This window comes from Gymnoscopelus braueri (assembly GCF_963280865.1).
Source record: "Gymnoscopelus braueri genome assembly, chromosome: 9".
NCBI classification, from domain to species: domain Eukaryota; kingdom Metazoa; phylum Chordata; class Actinopteri; order Myctophiformes; family Myctophidae; genus Gymnoscopelus; species Gymnoscopelus braueri.
The window spans coordinates 45,569,646-45,589,219 of NC_137610.1; the positions used below are offsets into that span (position 1 = coordinate 45,569,646).

Consider the following 19,574-nt stretch of genomic DNA (forward strand, 5'->3'; position numbering starts at 1 on the left):
GTGGGCGGCGGGCGGGCGGGGGGGAGGGGTCATCCTGAGGTTGAGCAGGTATAAGATTGGCTGTGGGATTAAAGACGTGTGGTGGTTTATCGGGGGGCTGATTGACAGACGGGGGGGGGGGGGCTTTACTCCCCCCCCCCCTGACAGACAGCCACCGGGCCCGGCACATGAATCACAACGGTCCCTAAAGTGAACACTGGGATGTGCTTTTATAAGAGCGCCGGCGTGCGTTACCTCGGGGGGGAGATGGGATATATGTACATATAAGGACATAATGTCTGGCAGGAGCCCTGTCAACGGGGTAAGACTTGATAAATGGACGGAGAGATGATGGAGAGATGGAGGGATCAGTCTGGAGGGAGATGATATAAGACCGACGCGGGTATATCATGTACGTCAGTCAGTGGTTCTCAACCAGTGGTCCGGGGACCACCAGTGGTCCCTTGAGGGGGTTCCAGGGGGTCCCCAGCTAAAAGGTGTCAATACGTTTTCCCCCCTTTATCCATGTTGTGTACGTTGGCTATTCAAAAATAGCAGATATACAAGCTATATATCTGCTATTCTCGTGTCACTTCGTGCCGCGCTGCAAGCTGGTAGATCTGATATTTTTGAACATTTTTCGAAAAATCTTGAAAGTGTTTTAAGAATTTTGTTTAGAATTTTGATCTCTCCTGGGGGTCCCTGGCACAAAACATTTTCAGATGGGGGTCCATGGCCAAATGTATATCAATTTAGGGGTCCTTGGCATGAAAAAGGACACACACACACACACACACACACACACACACACACACACACACACACACACACACACACACACACACACACACACACACACACACGCACACATACACACACGTACACGGGTTCATGTGGCCAGACCACCCCACCCCCTCCCTCCCTCCCTCCCTCCCCTCTCTCTCTCTTCCTGTCCAATGGCAGCACCATTGTCCTCGGAGAGAAGTCGGGGAAAGTGTCGCACTTCCTCTGCAGAGCTTTGCCATCCCTCTCTCTCTCTCTCTCTCTTCATCTCTCTCCATCTCTGTCTCCCCATCTCTCTCTCTCTCTCTCTCCATCTCTCTCTCCCTCTTTTTCCAGCTGCTGCTGTCAGCTCCTCTGCCCTCCCTCCCTCCCTGCTCTCTCTCTCTCGTTTATTCTCTCTTCACCTTTCCTCTTCGTCCTCCCCCACTCGTTACAAGGTGGCTGCTGCCACCTGCTGGTTTGTATGGGGAATACAGGCCGTTTTCGTTTCTCGCTGGTGTGAATTTGAAAGATCTCAGAAACACTATGAGGGATAGAGCCTCGTGAACAAAAAGAGGCTATATTCTGTTTGTTTTCAAACATTTTATTCCACAATCTGTACACACAATATACAATATTCCAGTATACAATACCCACGCATTCCTGCCAATACAGATTCAAAGATTTGAACAGTAATATGCTATCCCCCCTTGTCTCCCCTTACCCCTCCATGATCATACAAACTTGTGCATTGCTTATCACAATACATACAATTGTAGAAAAAATAAAAGACAGAGTTGGCAACCCTACACCACAGAACTAACGCAGAGCTCTTTTTCCTGTTCCAGGAACCCCCACCCTCATGGCGGCCATTACAATCCCATCATGCAACAGGGGGCTCTGCTGGCGGGTCACGTCACGCTGCCGTCCAGCCAGCCTCTCAACGTGGGCGTGGCTCACGTCATGAGGCAGCCGGCGACCAACAACAACAACTCCGCCTCTTCCAAAAAGAACAAACAGCATCAGTCTGCCAGGTATACCGAGGGGGCCATGTTTTTTTTTTTCGATTACTTTTTTTTTTTTTTTCTCCCTCAATTTTTTTATTGTATCAAAATGTTTTCATTTTCCCCAAACATTATAAAAGATAAATGAAAAAAGTTATTGAAAAAATACGCCCCCCTCACTCATTAGAAGGACAATATCACCAAGGAACTAAGGACTGGTGTTTTCGATTAAATCATCATTATTAAAGATGGAGTGCCATGATATTTTTCAACCCTAAAACCTGATCATAAGGTATTATTATTATGTAAGGATTTTTTTCAACAAAAAAAAAGTGTACAGTAAGTGTTAAAATGTTGTTTTTATGTAGACACACCCACCAGTGCATTAAGTATACCTGGTTCTCACCTTAGCACCTCCTCCACCACCTTAGCACCACCCACCTGTCCTAGTCCCTCCTCCTCCTCATGCCCACACCTGTTGTGTTATGATAATGAGGGGGAGGGTGTGGGCTTTGTGATGTCACTAAAGCGCTGTTTCTCTATTGGCACGTTTGACCCTCAAGGTTTCAGCCTCCAGGAAGAAACTCCAAATAGTCAGAGAAGACATAAAACACCATAAAAACACCACCGGGGGGCTTAATGAAGTTCTATCAACCTCATAGACACATGAAAAACAGAAAAAGTGCAAAAACATGGCACCACCTCTTTAAAATGTAGTTTGAAGTTACAATGGGTTTGTATAGGAAACCCTCTCACCCCGGTGGTCTCCGTCTGTCTCCTCCTCCTATACAGAAACACGTCGGCGTACGAGGTCTCGTCCTCGCAGGCCGTCCTGTCCCCGCAGCGCTCCAAGCGGGTCAAGGAGAACACGCCCCCGCGCTGCGCCGCCATCGTGCTCCAGAACGGCTCCTCCGCCCTCAACAACTGCGCCCCGCCCCCCCCGCAGAGCTGCGGCGGATGGGGGGGCGGCGGCGGCGAAGCGGAGCAGGCTTCCAGCACCACCCGAGAACACCAGCATCACCAGCACCACCACCACCACCAACAACAGCAACAGCAGCAGCAGCACCACAGCAGCAACCACCACCACCACAGCGCCCCCCAGCGACAGACCATCGTCATCCCCGACACGCCCAGCCCCGCCGTCAGCATCATCACCATCAGCAGCGACACGGACGAGGAGGACGATCACCACCACCACAAACACACCACCACACACCACAGGTCAGTGTGGTGTGCGCGCACGTGCACGCGCTCACACACACACACACACACACACACACACACACACACACACACACACACACACACACACACACACACACACACACACACACACACACACACACTGAAGCAGACAGACACACACACACAGTTTACAGTTTAGGCATTTAGCAGACGCTCTTAATCCAGAGCGATGTACAGTAAGCAAGGACACAAGATAATACATCATAATACACACACACACACACACACACACACACACACACACACACACACACACACACACACACACACACACACACACACACACACACACACACACACACACACACACACACCCAATTCAATTCAATTCAAAGGGCTTTATTGGCATGAGAAAACATGCGTTTACATTGCCAAAGCAGAAAGCACAATACACACACACACACACACACACACACACACACAGGTTTGTATTACTATACTTGTGAGGACATTTTAGGACGCCGATTTTGTTTACTGTAAGCTAAAGCCGAAAAATAGCAGATCTACAAGCCCACACCGACGCGTTGTGTGCTTGTAGATCGGCTATTTTCAGGTTTGTGTCGTCGCATTTGGTCCTCACAAGTATATTAATACAAACTCTCTCTCACACGCACGCACACACGCACGCACGCACACACACACACACACACACACACACACACACACACACACACACACACACACACACACACACACACACACACACACACACACACACACACACACACACACACACACACACACACACACACGCACACACACACACAGTGTATTCTGCCGAACATAAGCAGATCTACAAGCTCAAAACGCTTCGCACCGCATTTCGAGCTTGTGGATCTGCAAGCTTCAAGCTAATTTACTTGATCAAGCTACACTAATAAAAAAAAAAAAAAAAGGTTAAAATATGGAGATAAGAGGTTTCTGCTCGACAGCAACGATAAATAATTGAAACGTTTTCCCATGGACCACCTGTAACTATGCCACGGACCACTACTACTGTTTGAGTGAACAGTGGGTGACGAACACTCCCTCTCTGTCCTCTCTGCGTTTTCTCCAGTTCGTCTTCCAAGCAGAGGAAGAACGTCATCAGCTGCGTGACGGTCCACGACTCGCCCGACTCCGACTGCTCCATCGGCAACAGCCCCCCCTACGGCGTGGAGTCCTCCAGACACCCCCCGAACAACAACAACAACAACAGCAGCAGCGGCGGCGGCGGCGGCTACGGCGACAGCAAGACCACCGTGCTAATGCTGGACAACTACAGCAACGGAAACCCCCTCCGCACCATCATCGTCCCCCCGCTCAAGAGCCAGACCAGCGAGATCCTGAACGAATGTGAGCGGCTGATGCCAGGTAGAGGAACCACGCAGGGCTCATTGTTTGGTTCTGTCGCACTTTTAGATTCCGTTATTTTATCTATCTATTTATTTTTATTTTTATTTAGAGTAGCCGATTTTTTTTTTACCCCTTTTTCTCCCCAATTTAGTCGTTATGCCAATTAATTCTTCCCCCACACACATTTGTGTGTTGTCGCTGCTGTCGTATTCTACTGACTCACCTGCGAGTGAGGAGCCCCCGCCGGGAGGATGTAGAGCCTTCGTCCTACTCCTCCCGCCCAACACTCCCCGCTGACAGGTGCCGCCCCAGCCCGTAGGAATACATACAATGGCCAATTTAGATTACGTTATTAACCACTTTCAACCTGGCATCCCTGTTTGGGCATATGAACATTTTACCTGTTCTTTTTTTTTCAAAAATAAAATAAAAATAATCAATAACATTTGTTTTAAAAATATAAAACCTTTCCCCAAAAAAAATATTGTTATTTTTTTTAAATCAAAAAGTTGTACTTTTAGAAATAGCAGATCTACAAGTTCCCAATGCATCACATTGCGACACATTGTGAGCGTGTAGATCGGCTATTTCTTCTATTAGCTTAACTGGTTTGAGAACTGTTAGCAACATGGCACTATAGACCATGGCAGCAGACGCTTTGAACTGACTTTTCTTTCCTCATGTTTCTATGATTATGGTTATTATTGTGCCCCCTTGTGTTGCCGTCCTGCACTGCGTTCATATCTTCACTCGGTCAATCTTTCATTCCAGATGCGATGAACCACCAGAACTCCGCCTACAAGTTCAAGTCCTCCAATAGCATGGTGTCTGGCAGCAACCACCTGCAAGGGGGCGTGACTGGAGGCGTGTCCTACCGACAGCAGCGCTCAGGGCCACACCCCTTCCAGCAGCAGCCTCTCAATCTCAGCCAGGTAGGAAGAGACACCCAATGAAGACAGACAGACAGACAGACAGACAGACAGACAGACAGACAGACAGACAGACAGACAGACAGACAGACAGACAGACAGACAGACGGATGGATGAGTAGGTGGATGGATGGATGGATCCATCCTTTGCCATCAGCTGGGTGAAGCAGAAACTGAATTAATAAGGTCTACAAAAATAATCAGTGGTGTGTTCTAGATTTTTTTGGAGGGTATACTATGATTATTCCCTGCCTCCCACATTAGTCTATAATTAATTAACTGTAAAAATTTTGCCCACAAAAAAAGATTAATATAAACATTTTGCATGCATTGTACGAGTGGTTTTAAGCTTTCAGGCTCACTGTGTGGTTCCTCAATGAAATATCTCATTCCATGTATTGTTTCCAAGAGTCAGGAGCAGACTGAACTAAAACCAACATTTCATTGCCTTTTATGCAGTGCTATGACGCGCATACGCGAATACCAATGAAGTACTCTAATCACTGCCTGATTAGAGTACTTCATTAGTATTCGCGTCGTTGAGTTAATGTGTGAATTCCGTCGCAGCCATTACTTATCACCTCAAGAACAATAGCCACACACATGATAAGCCATCAACTCAGCCCACATTCTTGCTGCCCCCCCCAGCCACTCCTGGGCAGTAGCGTATCAGACCGTATCAACGTATCAGATACGCTGTTTTGAACAGTTTTTGGATGTAGACGGTGGCGACGGAAAAAATCTACAGGGCATACTGCGTATACAGCGTACCACGGTAGAACACATCACTGAAAATAATGTATACATAATGTACGTATGTATGTGCTGTATGTACAGTATGTATGTATGTATTTGCTGTATGTATGGACTTCTTAAGAAGTTCTGAAGTTATTAAAGGGACTACACCATGAATTTAAAAAATAATAATAATATTTAATAACATATTGTTTATGTCCCTCAAACGTTTTTCAAAAGGTTTGAGCCTAAATCAAGCCCCAGATATACTCATTCCAACTAACTTCTCTCTGGCTTATTAAGCACTTTTACCTGCAATACCACATTGTCCTGTTTGGCACGGGGCGCTATTGAGCCAGTTTGTATGCATGTTATCTCCTGGTTCTGTGTGGAAAAAGTAAAAAAAATAAAATAAGAAAAAAATAAGAAAGATTAAAAAAAATTAAAGTTTTTTTTTTTTTTTTTTTTGAACTGAAAAACGGGAGGAACCAAATCAGTTTGGCCTGTTTTGAGACCAATTTACAGAAAACCCCAGATTTGCTGTGAAAGCCTGAGTGTTCAAACTGGGGTATTTTTGAGGATAGAAGAGAGGTAGGGGAGACCAAAAACACACAAAAAATAAGTAAAAGTTGAAATTCATGGTGTAGTCCCTTTAAGATCCATGAACTGTTTGGTTGAAAAAGGGTTACAGATATGAAGGCACAACAGAGAGGAAGTATTAAAAATCTCCAGCATTCTAAAACCACTGTTATTTTTATTTTATTGTGTCTTTAATTGCGATATCATGGATCATCCTGGGTCTGAAATAAAGATCGAATTGAATCGATACAAAAAAACAGAGCATCAACGTCTCCGTTGGCTTTTTGCAGGCGCAGCAGCACATGGTCGTCGAGCGGAGCGGAGGCCACCGGCGCCAGCAGGCCTACATCACGCCCACCATAGCCGCGCAGGCCCCCTACTCCTTCCACCACAGCAGCCCCTCCCACAACGTGGGCAACGTCGTGCACGCGCTCCCGCACCCGCACCTGACCGCCACGCACCTGCCGGGCCAGCCGCACCTCTACGCCTACACGACGGCGGCGCCCGCCGCCCTGGGCTCCACCGGCACCGTGGCGCACCTGGTGCAGGGGTCGGCGCTCCACCACGGCGTCCAGCACCACGCCAGCTACCCGCCGGGCAGCATCGTGCACCAGGTGCCCGTCGGCATGGGCCACCGCGTGCTGCCGTCGCCCACGCTGCACCACAGCCAGTACCAGGCCCAGTTCGCCCACCACCACCACCACCAGGCCTACATCAGCGCCTCGCCGGCCTCCGCCGTCTACACTGGATACCCGCTGAGCCCCACCAAGGTCAACCAGTACCCTTACCTCTAGACCCAGTGATTCTCAAAACTGTTTTTGAATTTCAAAGGAACCCCCAGTTTGATATGATTTTTTTGATTTTTTTTTTGGACCCCCGATTACACTGTAAAGTCCTCAGTGTTAATTCAACTTGTTGAGAACGTACAAATGGAACCCAAACATTCGGTTCCATTTGGACGCTCTCGGGGAGTCACAGGCCCCCTGGTATAACCCTCCCTGGCACTTTGAGAACCACTGCTCTATAGAACCAGACACTGGCAGACACTGGAGAGCCTCGAACCCAGCACTGCTGCTGCTGCTGCCCCCCAGACTCCCCCTACCTACCACCACCCCGGACCTCCCCCCAAACCTCAGACACAAACAGAGACGGAGGAACGTTGCAAATCCTCGTCAAACTGTCATGTTTAACTTGAAGATTATATACGACTAACAGAGAGGAAAGAGGGAATTAAAAAAGAGAAAGGATACACGGCCCCTCCAGAAGGAAACAAGAGGGGTGGGATTTAAGAGGGGCAGTTCAAGGGGTTTTCTGTTGGTTTTGGATTTTGTTTTATTTTGGCCAGTTCTAGTTTTTTTTGTTTTTTTGGGGGGATTTCGTTCCCCCTTTTCTCTTTGTTTTGTGCTTTGCTTTCTGGAGAAAGTAACGTCCCGTGCATTTTACAGCGAGGTCTCTGGAAAAGAGGCCTTCTCCTCGGGAGAGGCGGAGGTTTTTCCGTTTCCTGCGACGGAATCAGTTGTTTTATTTAAATTTTGTTTTGCATTTTTTTTGTTTTTCCTCGCCCTCTTAAAAATAGGGAAGTGACTGTTGAACAGGGGTTAACTCTCTGGAAGTTTGGATTCCCAAGAAGAATTGGGAGACGGTGAAATACGAAAACCTGCTGCTGTTCAAAGAAAAAAAAAATTAATAAAAATGTCGATGGCCTTGAACTGTCTTAAAAATATTTCCAAATCATTAACGGTGGCGACAGGGGGGGCGATGGGGCTACCCGCCCACCCCACCCCCTACCCCCCACCCTTCTCCGGCTACGGAGGCGTCTGGAAATATAACCAATAGAAGACAAAACAAACTTTGTAGTGTATTTATAGATAACTTTCTCTTTTACGTTTTACCTTTATGACGATACTTCAGTTTTAGCTATAGGTGTCTTAGCTGGGCCCCGTTCTTAGAATGTAGCAAGTCTGCACCCGTTTAATTGTTTTATGAAGAAAACGTTTTCTTTGTTTTTCTTTTTGTTTTCGTTTCGTCCTCCCCGATACCAATAGATTTATTTGTTCCTCTTTTTTCTTCTTCATTGTGATTGCACAAAGTTGTTATAATAACATAGGCATGTACAACGTGATTGTCTGTGTGTGCTACTGTCAGCCATGTGTGTGTGTGTGTGTGTGTGTGTGTGTGTGTGTGTGTGTGTGTAGCTCCTCCTCCTCCTTCTCCAAAAACCCTCCGTTTCGTCTATAGGTTTGACCCTCTTTCCCTCGTAGTGCCTTACAGATATAAAGACACAGTTTACTTGGCTCGGACACTGAGACAGCCACCATGAGGCTATAGCTGTACTGAGGGCACGGTCACACACACACTTCAAGATGCGTCACCTTTAGGGTTGCCAACCGTCCCTTTGAAATATACGGAATACGTCCCTTATTTTGAAACTAAAAGACACGCGTTGTTCTTTATTTTTGGGGGAATCTATCAATGACACACATCTTACAAGTTCAAACAGCTCATATACAACAAGTTGAATTTCAGGTAGTTGGCACTTGGCAGCCCTATAGTCACCTTCCCGTTTCACTTCCATTCTCATGGGAGCAAGGGGGGGTGGAGCTTATGGTTGCGGAGTTTTGGCACGGCGATTTCAACGCGCTTGGAGCGTGGAGTTCAACGTTGGTGAACTCCAACCGATAGGAAAGAAGTGCCGCGGTTGACCCCGATTGGCAGGCAAGCCGCTTGTAGTTTCCTTTCGGTCGGAAAAAAACACACCAACGTAAGTCAAACAAACTACACACACCAGAAAAACCCAGCACTGCCCACAACCCACAAGACAACATGGGGAAATATGCGCGTCTGACGCGGCGGCATGCGTTGGCTACAACACTTGTGATGTGTGACTAGTGCCCTGAAGCCTGATTTACACATCGCGTATGTCGGTGTCGCATGCCAAAAACGGCTGATCTACAAGCTCATAATGCATCACATCCATGACGTGTTGTGAGCTTATGGATCGCCTATTTCTTGGCGCGTGACACCGTCACCGACGGACGACGGACCATAAATTGGGGAGAGAGAAAGAGAGAGAGAGAGAGAGAGAGAGAGAGACATGGTTCCCTGGTTCAGTTGTACCGTAGCTCTCTTCCAGGTGTAAGCTCGGCCCTTGCTGTTTCTTGTCCTTAACGACAAACATACATATAGATGACGATGATTAACGTCAAGAGTTCGAAATCAAAACTGAGCTATTTTAATATTACGCGTGCATGAGGTAACTTGCCTGGGGGGTACTTAACCAAAGTCGTTAGATCAATTATTAGTTTTGGTTTGTTCTGGATATAAATGTAAATATAAAAACATGTACAGTATAGCTGTAAGACTCTACTAGAGTGGTACCCATAATGTGGCTTTAGTTTGGAATATATTTGTTGCTGTTCTTTTGTTTTTGTATTCATCGAACAAGGGAATTTAACACACAGGGATTTACAGAGCAGAGTCATTAGCACAACGATCTGTTTGGACACCTGTAAAACGCAGAACAGCAGAATGTGATGTTCAAAAGTAATAACAGGAGATTACGATCCGTTATCATTTATTAGGCGAGGGGGAATCGGGTTTCGGTATTTTGTTCGAGCCGCAATAGACGTCGTTCTTAAAAAGGCTAAAAAGCTAGCCTGGTGGGAAGTGGCGGCGATCCTGTGAGGCCAGAGAAAGCCTGGTTTGCGGTGGAGAGGTAGAGAGGTGCAGAGGGCTTTTTGAGAGGGATTCTGTGTAGGCGCGAGTGAGCGAAGGGCTGGTAGAGATTGGTTTACGTAGGGACCATGGACGCGGAGCGCTGGATGAAATATTCCTTATCGTAAACGGGACTAAAAGATTAGCATGTTGGCACTGAGCAGGTTGGTTGTAAACACTGAGCCCGGGTGGTTGGTTGGAGCCGCAGGGGGGTGCACCGCAGAAATGCACACCTATATGGAGCCCAATTGAAAGCTTCGGCGAACGAATATGGCGTATTTCCGTCAGGAAACAAAAAGGTGTTCGCCGAAGCATAAAATGTAGTCTTAACTCTGACGCAAGGCTTTTTTTGTTGATGTTGTCGTTTTTCAGGGCAGATATATGGAAGTTATTTGGATTGTTCTGCTGTGAGCGTTTGGTTAGCACTTTGGAGCTAACATCAACGTGGAACAGAAGGGAAGTTCCACAGTGTACACCTGGAAGGGCATCTTCTGGAAGATCAGCATGGTCTTTTTTATTGTCACTTGTCTTGGAACCAGGTACAGTACATCGCAGACGACGTGGCCACACCACCTGAACACATACAGTACATATAGGTGACCAATAGGGCTGTCGCTTTGTGTGTTTGCTGCTTGATTTAACAGACGTCATTTCCTTATAGCCAATGAATACGATCTACTCTCCTTTTGTTATTTTTGTCTTCATTGAAGTGGGCGCGTCAGAACTGCTAGTGGCTTTAGTGAAAGCCTTCCCTTTCCCCCGCCATGGTATGCCACAGTACTTGCATTTGAAGTGATTTTTTTTTCTTCGGTCTCTTCTTCTTCTTTACATTAGACTGAACATTTACGTGGCTGTAGGTATGTTGTGTTTATTTTTAGAGATTGTTGCAATAATTCTTGTGGATGTTCTCTCGGTGTGTAATTTTATTAATCTATGTCAGGCTCATTTATTTTTATTTTATTTTATTTGTAACCTGGGGGTTGTTTGTACAGTAATATGTAGTATTCAATGGAGGTGTAAAGTGTTCCAACACTGACGATGATCGTTATTATCGGTGTTGAGCTGATGATAATCCAATGGGGCCCTTGTAGGTAGCTCACTGTAGACTTGAGTATGCAAACACCCCGGCTTAAAATAAAACAAAAAACAACAACAACCCAGCAATCCTCTAACCTCGATGAAAACTCCTGATGGGCCCAACAGAGGCCTCGTCACCCTGGTACTTTTTTCACCAATACCCCCCCCCCCCCCCCACCCAGTAGCTCCAGCATGCCTTAGGATCCTGGCAGTCAAAGATGTGATATTACGTATTAGAACATTGCTGGTTACGCCATTCTTTTATGTTCCATTTTTGGTGTGATTTCGATTTAGCTTGTGTTTGCTTTATTCACATGAGGTCATCTGGGGGCCTGAGCAAGCACACACACACAGATAAGGGAGATGGGTTTTCCATTGAAATAGTTTTTCATTTTTTTCTTTTGGCTCCTCGATCACGAGGCAGACTACTGAAACATTCCACTGTTCGAGGGGAATCTGGCTTTATACCCATAGTACACTGCTGTCTGGTCTGGTCCCCGTTCTCAGTCACCATGGGGACATCGCTGTCATACTCAGACTATATATTCTCTCCTCCCACCAAAGACTTCAACAACACACTTAACAATGTACAGCACGTCACAGTACTAGCAACACCCCCCCCCCTTCACACTCGCTTGCTACAGTAGCTAGGCAATAAGTTCTGCATTAAAACCATCTTCGATAAAACGCTTTACAAGTACGTTAATGGACGTGTCATTTCTGCCCCTCCAGCAAATATTGGTGTGCATGTGATATAAAGGATATACATACACAAAGCACACACACCCTGTAGTCTTTTTGTTTAGAGTTGCCAGTGTTTCTGTACATTGACGTTTTTTTAAATCTGATTATTAATCACTCTTTGCCCCTAAATACATCATGTTGTGATCAGTTAATTTGTTCACTAAATATCTAACTTCTCTCCAAATCGTTTTATATACAAGTCGTTGTTTTGGTTTTTTTACATTGTCGATGTTGTAGCTTTATCAATGTTGTAAGAAAATGAATTTGTACAAAAAGAAAATATGATGTTTTAAGTTAGCGTGTCATGGAATGGAATGACCTGTAAAGTAAATTAATCAAAAATATACCAACAATACCTTTACAAATGTGGTCACCTGCACAAAATGAATGTATTATATGACCTGCAACATCTGAGATGCTTTAGACCTTTCTCACTGGGTGACCATTTTCGTTTGAATTAGATTTCGACATCATTTGTGACCATGCATGATGCAATAATTTATAAATGTGATCCAGCAATGATTTACTAGTAATACAAAAGAACTCATGAAAAGATTAGTAAAACTCCTCCTATTATAATGCGAGTAAAAAAGAAAAAAAAAGGAAAAAAAAGAAAGGATCTTAAAACTCAAGCTAAGAGATGCCCTTACACTCTCAACATCTTGTCAATGGAAAAATAACTTCTGGATGTGTGTGATAATAACGTTTGTTTACCACCCTGTTTCATATTATTACGTTAGCCTATGTTTTGTGTTTCATGAAAAAGACGAATAAGAAGTACGAGCATTAATGTAGACGGAGTGACCTTACGATTACCAAAATGTGCTTAAGTAGAGAGTGAAGGTGTCCTTTTGCTCGTTGCGAGTTGAGCATAGCCTCCCCAAGACTAGCAATTTTAATGTTAGAATAACTGCCTTCCAAATAACCAACAGTACCCTCGAAGCTTTAAAAGGTGTGGTTTGAATTAGAGACAGCTGCGCGAAGCGGCCCGACGACGCCCCTGGTGTTTTTACAGCTTTGCTATTTGTTATTACTCAAACTACACACAAGACGTGTGTCACACTTCCAAACTTTGCCCGCAGTGTGTGATTCTGAACGTTGAGAAACATTCCAAGAAAAACAAGAAAAGGCACAGCACACGCACACACACACACACACACACACACACACACACACACACAGTGCTACAGTACGTTAGTCTTCTCTGGCCAAACTCCTCAGAAATGACTTGAAGCTTAGCAGGAGGAACATGAATAGAATCAGACAGCCCCGTCGTGCCCCTCAGCTCATGTTATGTTTCAGTTATTTTGGTAAGATTTGCAACTGCCTCCCAATGTGAAACAGGGATTAAGGATGGGTGTTGTTAGCTGGCCCTATCTGTGACCTCCGCTTCCCCTGTAACTCCAGGACTCGGTCACATAAAGTTAAGATCTGGCTGAGAGTGGGGGCGAAACAGTCAAATTCGTAATATTTTCTGAACCTCGTATCAAAAATGTAAAGCTAAAGCCTGGTAGAATTACAACAACCTTTTAAATGGGTTTCTTTGGCAGCTTGTACCAAATTTATTTGGTACACGTAAGATCTGTCTGTCCCCCCAGACAGATCTTAACTTTTTGTCACAGAGTCCCGGAGCCACAGCGGACGGGGAGGTCGCAGATGGGGCTAGGTTGTTTGAGAGTTGTATGTTTCTTTGTTGATGTTTTTGTTGTTTTGTTTTTACCTTTCGTTGAGGAGATCCACTCCTTCTCGCTGGCTTTTCTTTGGGGGAATTCAGGGTGAGGTGGTCACGGTTTGATGCCGTCACTGGTGGGCGGTGGGGCATCAAAATGTCACAATTAGCTTAACTTCAGAACCAAAAAAATTATTCTAATCTACTAGCAGACGATTTCCCCAATTTGGGCCAATGTAAGGTCTTTCAAAAAATTTCTTTTCACGTCTAGCTCCAGAGAGCCGGAACCAAAGAGAGATATCTCATCTGTCATGAAAATCCTCAGTGTTAATTTATCGACTTTAACTCCGTCAGCTTATAAATGTAACCGTCCATTTGGTTACATTACACACTGTCAGAGTTACATTAGCACTGAATTGAATCTGGAGGTGTCAGATGAAACCTACGTTGAAAGTCAAATTACACCTGCTTGTGCAGCAGAAAATACATATATTCCTCTTGTGTTTTGCTCATCAGAACCATATTTGAAATGCCATTTTTCCCTAGTATAAATAACACCCTACCTGTGGGGTTTGGTTTGAGTCACAGTACAGTATATAAACCTTGTCAGTACATCTCAAAATGACAACAGTACACTACTGTAGGGCTATCTACAAAACTACCACATTGAACTGTACAGCTCAAAACTACAGCAGTAAACTACTGTAGCCATTATGTACTGGAGCTCTTTGTAGTGTTTGCACAACAGCATACACTTATGCGTAATTTATACCGTCGACTCGCTGTGTCGTGCAACACAAATGTCGTATTTTACAGCAAACACTTTACATTTTTCATTCAATGAGGTATAAATTTGCCTTTTGTAAAGTTTCTCTTAACTCCATAACCCTGGCGTCCCTTTTTTGGGCATGTCATATAGGTGAAAGATTTAAAAAAATCTATACAAAATTATCACACATTTTCAAAACATTTCATGACACCGTCATGCGACTAAGTATAAATTAGGGCTCAAGTGGTGAAATTAAGACCTAAGAGAGCATCAAACCCTGACCGCCTTTTGTGTCCATTGCTGTACGGTTTCTCAACGGTGTGAAATCTCATTCTTTGTCGATAAAGCTAACGTGTGCTGTAGTATTTTCATAGTATACATATTTGTTGATTGTCTCTCATTTACTTTTTTTGTTGTTGTTTATTTGGGGTGTGATGTCTCATTATTTCAATCCGTTTATGTAGCGTTCTATGTATACCCTATTTCTTAGCCTAATTATATTAAGTATGTTACGAGAATGGATATTTTACTGGCTTTATAGAATGTTTAAAATAAATATGATAATGACAATAAGAAGAATGATTAATTAAAACCTCCTAACACATTGAGTACTTGCTATTAAGCGCTTGTGTTGCCATTATGATGTTGTGTGCTTATCTTTAATCATTTTCGTTGTAGAAAAATGGAGTGAATTTATATTAGGCTTCGAAAAGAAAAAAAAAAGACTAATGATAGCATTGTGAATCTTACAAGGAGGATTTTAACAGGCAGACACCTTGGTCAAATAGAAGAATATAGTTATTTTAATTGTCCTCTTTACTAACTGTAGGGTGAGAGGGGGCTGGCGTTTGTGGTGAACTATGTTATAGCTTGTTATTCACTGTTACTTTTGATCATTTTTTCGGTCTCCGAGGTGAATCGAGTTATTAATGAGAAATTTGTATGCTCACATATGCATATTGTATATGTGTAGAAAAATGTAATCACACTTTGTCTTGGATTTACATTAAACTGTTAAGTCACGGCACCGGTCTCTTTGTCTTGTCTCGTTGTGTGTGTGTGTGCGCAGTGGTGTAAAGTAGTACTCAAGTACTGTACTTAAGTACAATTTTGAGGTTCTTTTACTTTACTGGAGTATTTCCAATTTTCGATACTTTTACTTCTACTCCACTACATCTCAGAGACAATATTGTACTCAATACTCCACTACAAATATTTTAAAGTTTTAGTTGCTAGTTACTTTGTGGATTCTGATTATTATTACAAAACATACACTAACCACTTCAGCCCTATATACATTTCCACTATTTGAAAATAGCCGTTTTACAAGCTCACAATGCATCTCGATGTGACGCATTGTGAGCTTGTAGATCTGCTATTTTCAAAAGATTTGTATACATTTTATACATTTGTAAAATTGTGAAATGGGACATTCTGGATAATGAGTTCTTTCTACTTTTGGTACTTTAAGTACATTTTGATAGTAATCCTTTTGTACTTTTACTCTTCACTCTCTTTACTTTACAGATTACTTATACATTGCAGTAGTGATACTTTTACTTAAGTAAAAAACCTTTTTCAACCACTGGTAGAATTAGAGAAATAGATATTATGAGGACAATTTTCCTGGTCCTCACAGGAGAAATGGTTGTTTTATGCCTTTGGGGAGTTGGGCTTACAATTAGGAAAAAGATTCAGGTTAGGATTAGGATTAGACATTTAGAGGTTAGGGTTAGGATTAGACGTTTAGAGGTTAGGATTAGGATTAGACATTTAGAGGTTAGGTTTAAGGGTTGGGGTTTGAGTTATGCCTGTCCTTAGGTGCGTCACACACCGAAAATAGTAGATCTACAAGCTCACAACGTGTGTCGCGACGCATTGTGAGCTTGAAGCTCTTTCATTTTCACCACACTTGAAATGGGGCTTAAGTGGTTAATTCATAATGTACTTTTCTCTTGCTAGAAATGTAGTGGATTCAAAAGTACAATATTCATCTTTGTTCAGTGGAGTTAAAGTCACAAGTATCCAAAAATACAAATTCTCGAGTAAGGTACAGATACTCAGAAAAATTACTTAAAGGGCCACTTCACCCATTTTCAACCTATCTTCAAATAATTGGTCCCCACTAATGCTCATGATAAAAAGGTAAAAAATAAATCTACTCGTCTGGTTCTCAGAGGAGGGCTGTGGACACTTCAGAATCCCTCCTACCAGTGACATCATCCTTAGGCAGTTTTTTTTCTCTCTCATTTTTTATTTCTATTTTTATTAACGCGAGAACAATGGCTTCCATTATAGCATAATAACTTTTCAGTAATAGAAAACCTGCAGTTTAGACAAAAATGCCATATTACAAAAGTGCCATATCATAATGAGCATTAGTGAGGACCAATTACATGAAGATAGGTTGAAAATGGGTGAAGTCGTCCTTTAAGTTATAGTACTGAAGTAAATGTATTTAGTTACTGTCCATCACTGATTGGTGGGCTCTAAACACAAGACTGGTTGAGATCTCCAATGGACCAGGACAGAATCAGAATCAGAATCAGAATCAGTTTTATTGTCACATCACAGGTTTACAAGGTAAAGAAGTGGGTGAAATTCGTTTTTGTACATCGTTCCCATCGCAACGTTAATTTCCATAGAAAGAAGAGGGGGGGGGGAGAAGAAGAGGGGTGGGGGGCAAGTGGGAAGGAGATCAAAACAAGAGAGCAACAGAAGGCCAGACAAGTTATCTACATATTTACAAAGTACCTGAGATAATAAAAAACTAAGGTGCCTGAGCATAGCAGCAATGTATGTATACTGTGCATGTTATACTTATACTGTGCATGATATACATATGGACGTTAAGGTGCTTAGAGAAAAAAAAGAGCACAATAAAAAACAAAAAAAGTCAGTGCGTTATACATGGGATTAAGGTGCAAAAGGTCAGTGCGTGTCCACCTAGGGTGGACTGACCCTAGTATAATCCGCAAGTAGCTCCATGAGGGAGTGCAACAAAAAAGTCATTTGTACCTGGTGTAGTCCACAGGTGTGTCCGAGGGGGAGCTAAGTCCAAGTCATTGTCCCTGGTATAATCCACAGGTGTGTTCAGGAAGAGCCAGAAAAGTTTTGCACCGCCTGCTGTCAGGCTGCTGAACAAGGCTTATGCCTCATTCAGCATCCTGACAGCAGCCGGGTTAAAACTGCACCAGAACCTGGTGGTGGAACTCTTGATACTGCGGTAGAGCCCCTTGCCCGGTCGCGGTCGTTGTAGGGGTTTGAACAGTCTGTGACTTGGGTGGTGCTTGTCCTTGATGATGCGCTTGGCTTTGACCACGCACCGCTTTTTGTACAGTTCCTGGAGCGCTGGGAGCTCGATTCCCATTATCCGCTCTGCCGATCGCACTACTCGCTGTAGGCTGATCTTTTCTCGGGCAGTGCAGTTCCCGTACCAGGCCGTGACACAGCCTGTTAGGATGCCTTCAACAGAACTGTTGTAATACAGCCTGAGGATGCGACGTCCTACTCCGAGCTTCTTCAGGCGGCGGAGCCAGTACAGTCGCTGCTGAGCCTTTTTCCTCACGTGTGTGGTGTGCGTCTCCCATTTGAGGTCCTCCTCGATGTGTACTCCGAGGAACTTGAACTCGCTGACCCTTTCCACTGCAGCACCGTCGATGAGGATGGGCGCATGGTCTCTCCGCGGCCTCCTGAAGTCCACGATCAGTTCTTTGGTCTTGTCGACGTTAAGAGAGAGGTTGTTCTCCCGGCACCAGCGCGCCAGTGAGTTGATCTCTCTATAGTCAGACTCGTCGTTGTTGACGATTCGGCCTATCACTGTCGTGTCGTCCGCGTACTTTATGATGGTGTTGGAGACATGTGTGGCTATGCAGTCATACGTGTACAGGGAGTAGAGGAGAGGGCTCAGCACGCATCCCTGGGGTGCTCCGGTGTTGAGGGTCAGGGGGTCGGATGTGATGCTGCCCATTCTCACCACCTGATGTCGGTTGGACAAGAAGTCCTGTATCCAGTCGCACATGCTTGGGTGTAGCCCTAGGTCTCTGAGCTTTTTGTCAAGTATTGCTGGGACAATGGTGTTGAATGCTGAGCTGTAGTCCACGAACAGCATACGTACATATTTGTCCTTCAGCAGCTTGTTGTCCATGTGCGAGAGGACGGTGTGGAGAGCCATGGCAATAGCGTCGTCGGTGGATCTGTTTTTGCGGTATGCATACTGCCACGGATCCAGCGAGGCAGGTAGCGTGGAGCTGATGTATTCCCTCACCAGTTTCTCGAAGCACTTGCTGACGATCGGGGTGAGAGCAACAGGTCTCCAGTCGTTCAGGCATGTCACTTTGGCCTTTTTGGGAATGGGCACAATGGTTGACATTTTGAACCCTGCAGGGACCACAGCCTGGGAGAGGGAGAGGTTAAAGATGTCAGCGAAGACACCCGGCAGCTGGTCTTCTCTGATATTCTCTGATATGGCCCATTGGCCCTGCTGCACTTTGAGCAGTGGTTCTCAAACATTTTCAAGTCAAGGACCCCAAGATTGATCTGTATTTGGCCACACAGACCCCATCTGAAAGATCTGTTTTAAAAAAACGAAAATTCTAAATCCTATATTCAAATTGGCTAAAGATGACTCCATATAAGGAGTTCCCAATGCAGCTACACCCAAATATGGAGTGTGTTGTCTAACCTCAATGTGTCGTCATGGCATCAGGCGCTAACAAATCAGTCAGCTCCATATGCCGGTGGCCCGTCACTATGACTCACCCATAACCCCGTCACAACGTCACATGCCCATATACAGGCATATACTGGTGACATCAGGGATCTCCAAATATGGGCATAAAAGGGACAAGGAATGACAGATACAGTGATCTCCGTATTTGGGCATATCGGTCGGATCGGCGGTGCAACGTAGGTGTGAGGGCCGCATAGCAGCCCAAACCTCTAGATGTGAGGGCCTCGTTGCAGCCAGAACCTCTTGTTATTCCAAAAAATTTCAAGATTTCTCCGAAATAGCCGATCTACAAAATGATTAT

The 19,574-nt window shown here is 44.5% G+C and overlaps 1 protein-coding gene across 1 annotated transcript in view; it reads left to right on the forward strand.

The window, feature by feature from the left end:
* hipk2 (homeodomain interacting protein kinase 2) overlaps positions 1 to 15,568 on the forward strand; it is a 148,441-nt gene extending 132,873 nt beyond the window's left edge. The window contains exons 12-16 of the mRNA XM_080437405.1: positions 1,590 to 1,775; positions 2,538 to 2,966; positions 4,048 to 4,343; positions 5,097 to 5,257; positions 6,859 to 15,568. Of these exons, the coding sequence (XP_080293531.1) occupies positions 1,590 to 1,775; positions 2,538 to 2,966; positions 4,048 to 4,343; positions 5,097 to 5,257; positions 6,859 to 7,362 (1,576 nt within the window). The 3' untranslated portion in view covers positions 7,363 to 15,568. The remainder of the gene's footprint in view (positions 1 to 1,589; positions 1,776 to 2,537; positions 2,967 to 4,047; positions 4,344 to 5,096; positions 5,258 to 6,858) is intronic.
* The last annotated feature ends 4,006 nt before the right edge of the window (positions 15,569 to 19,574 follow it).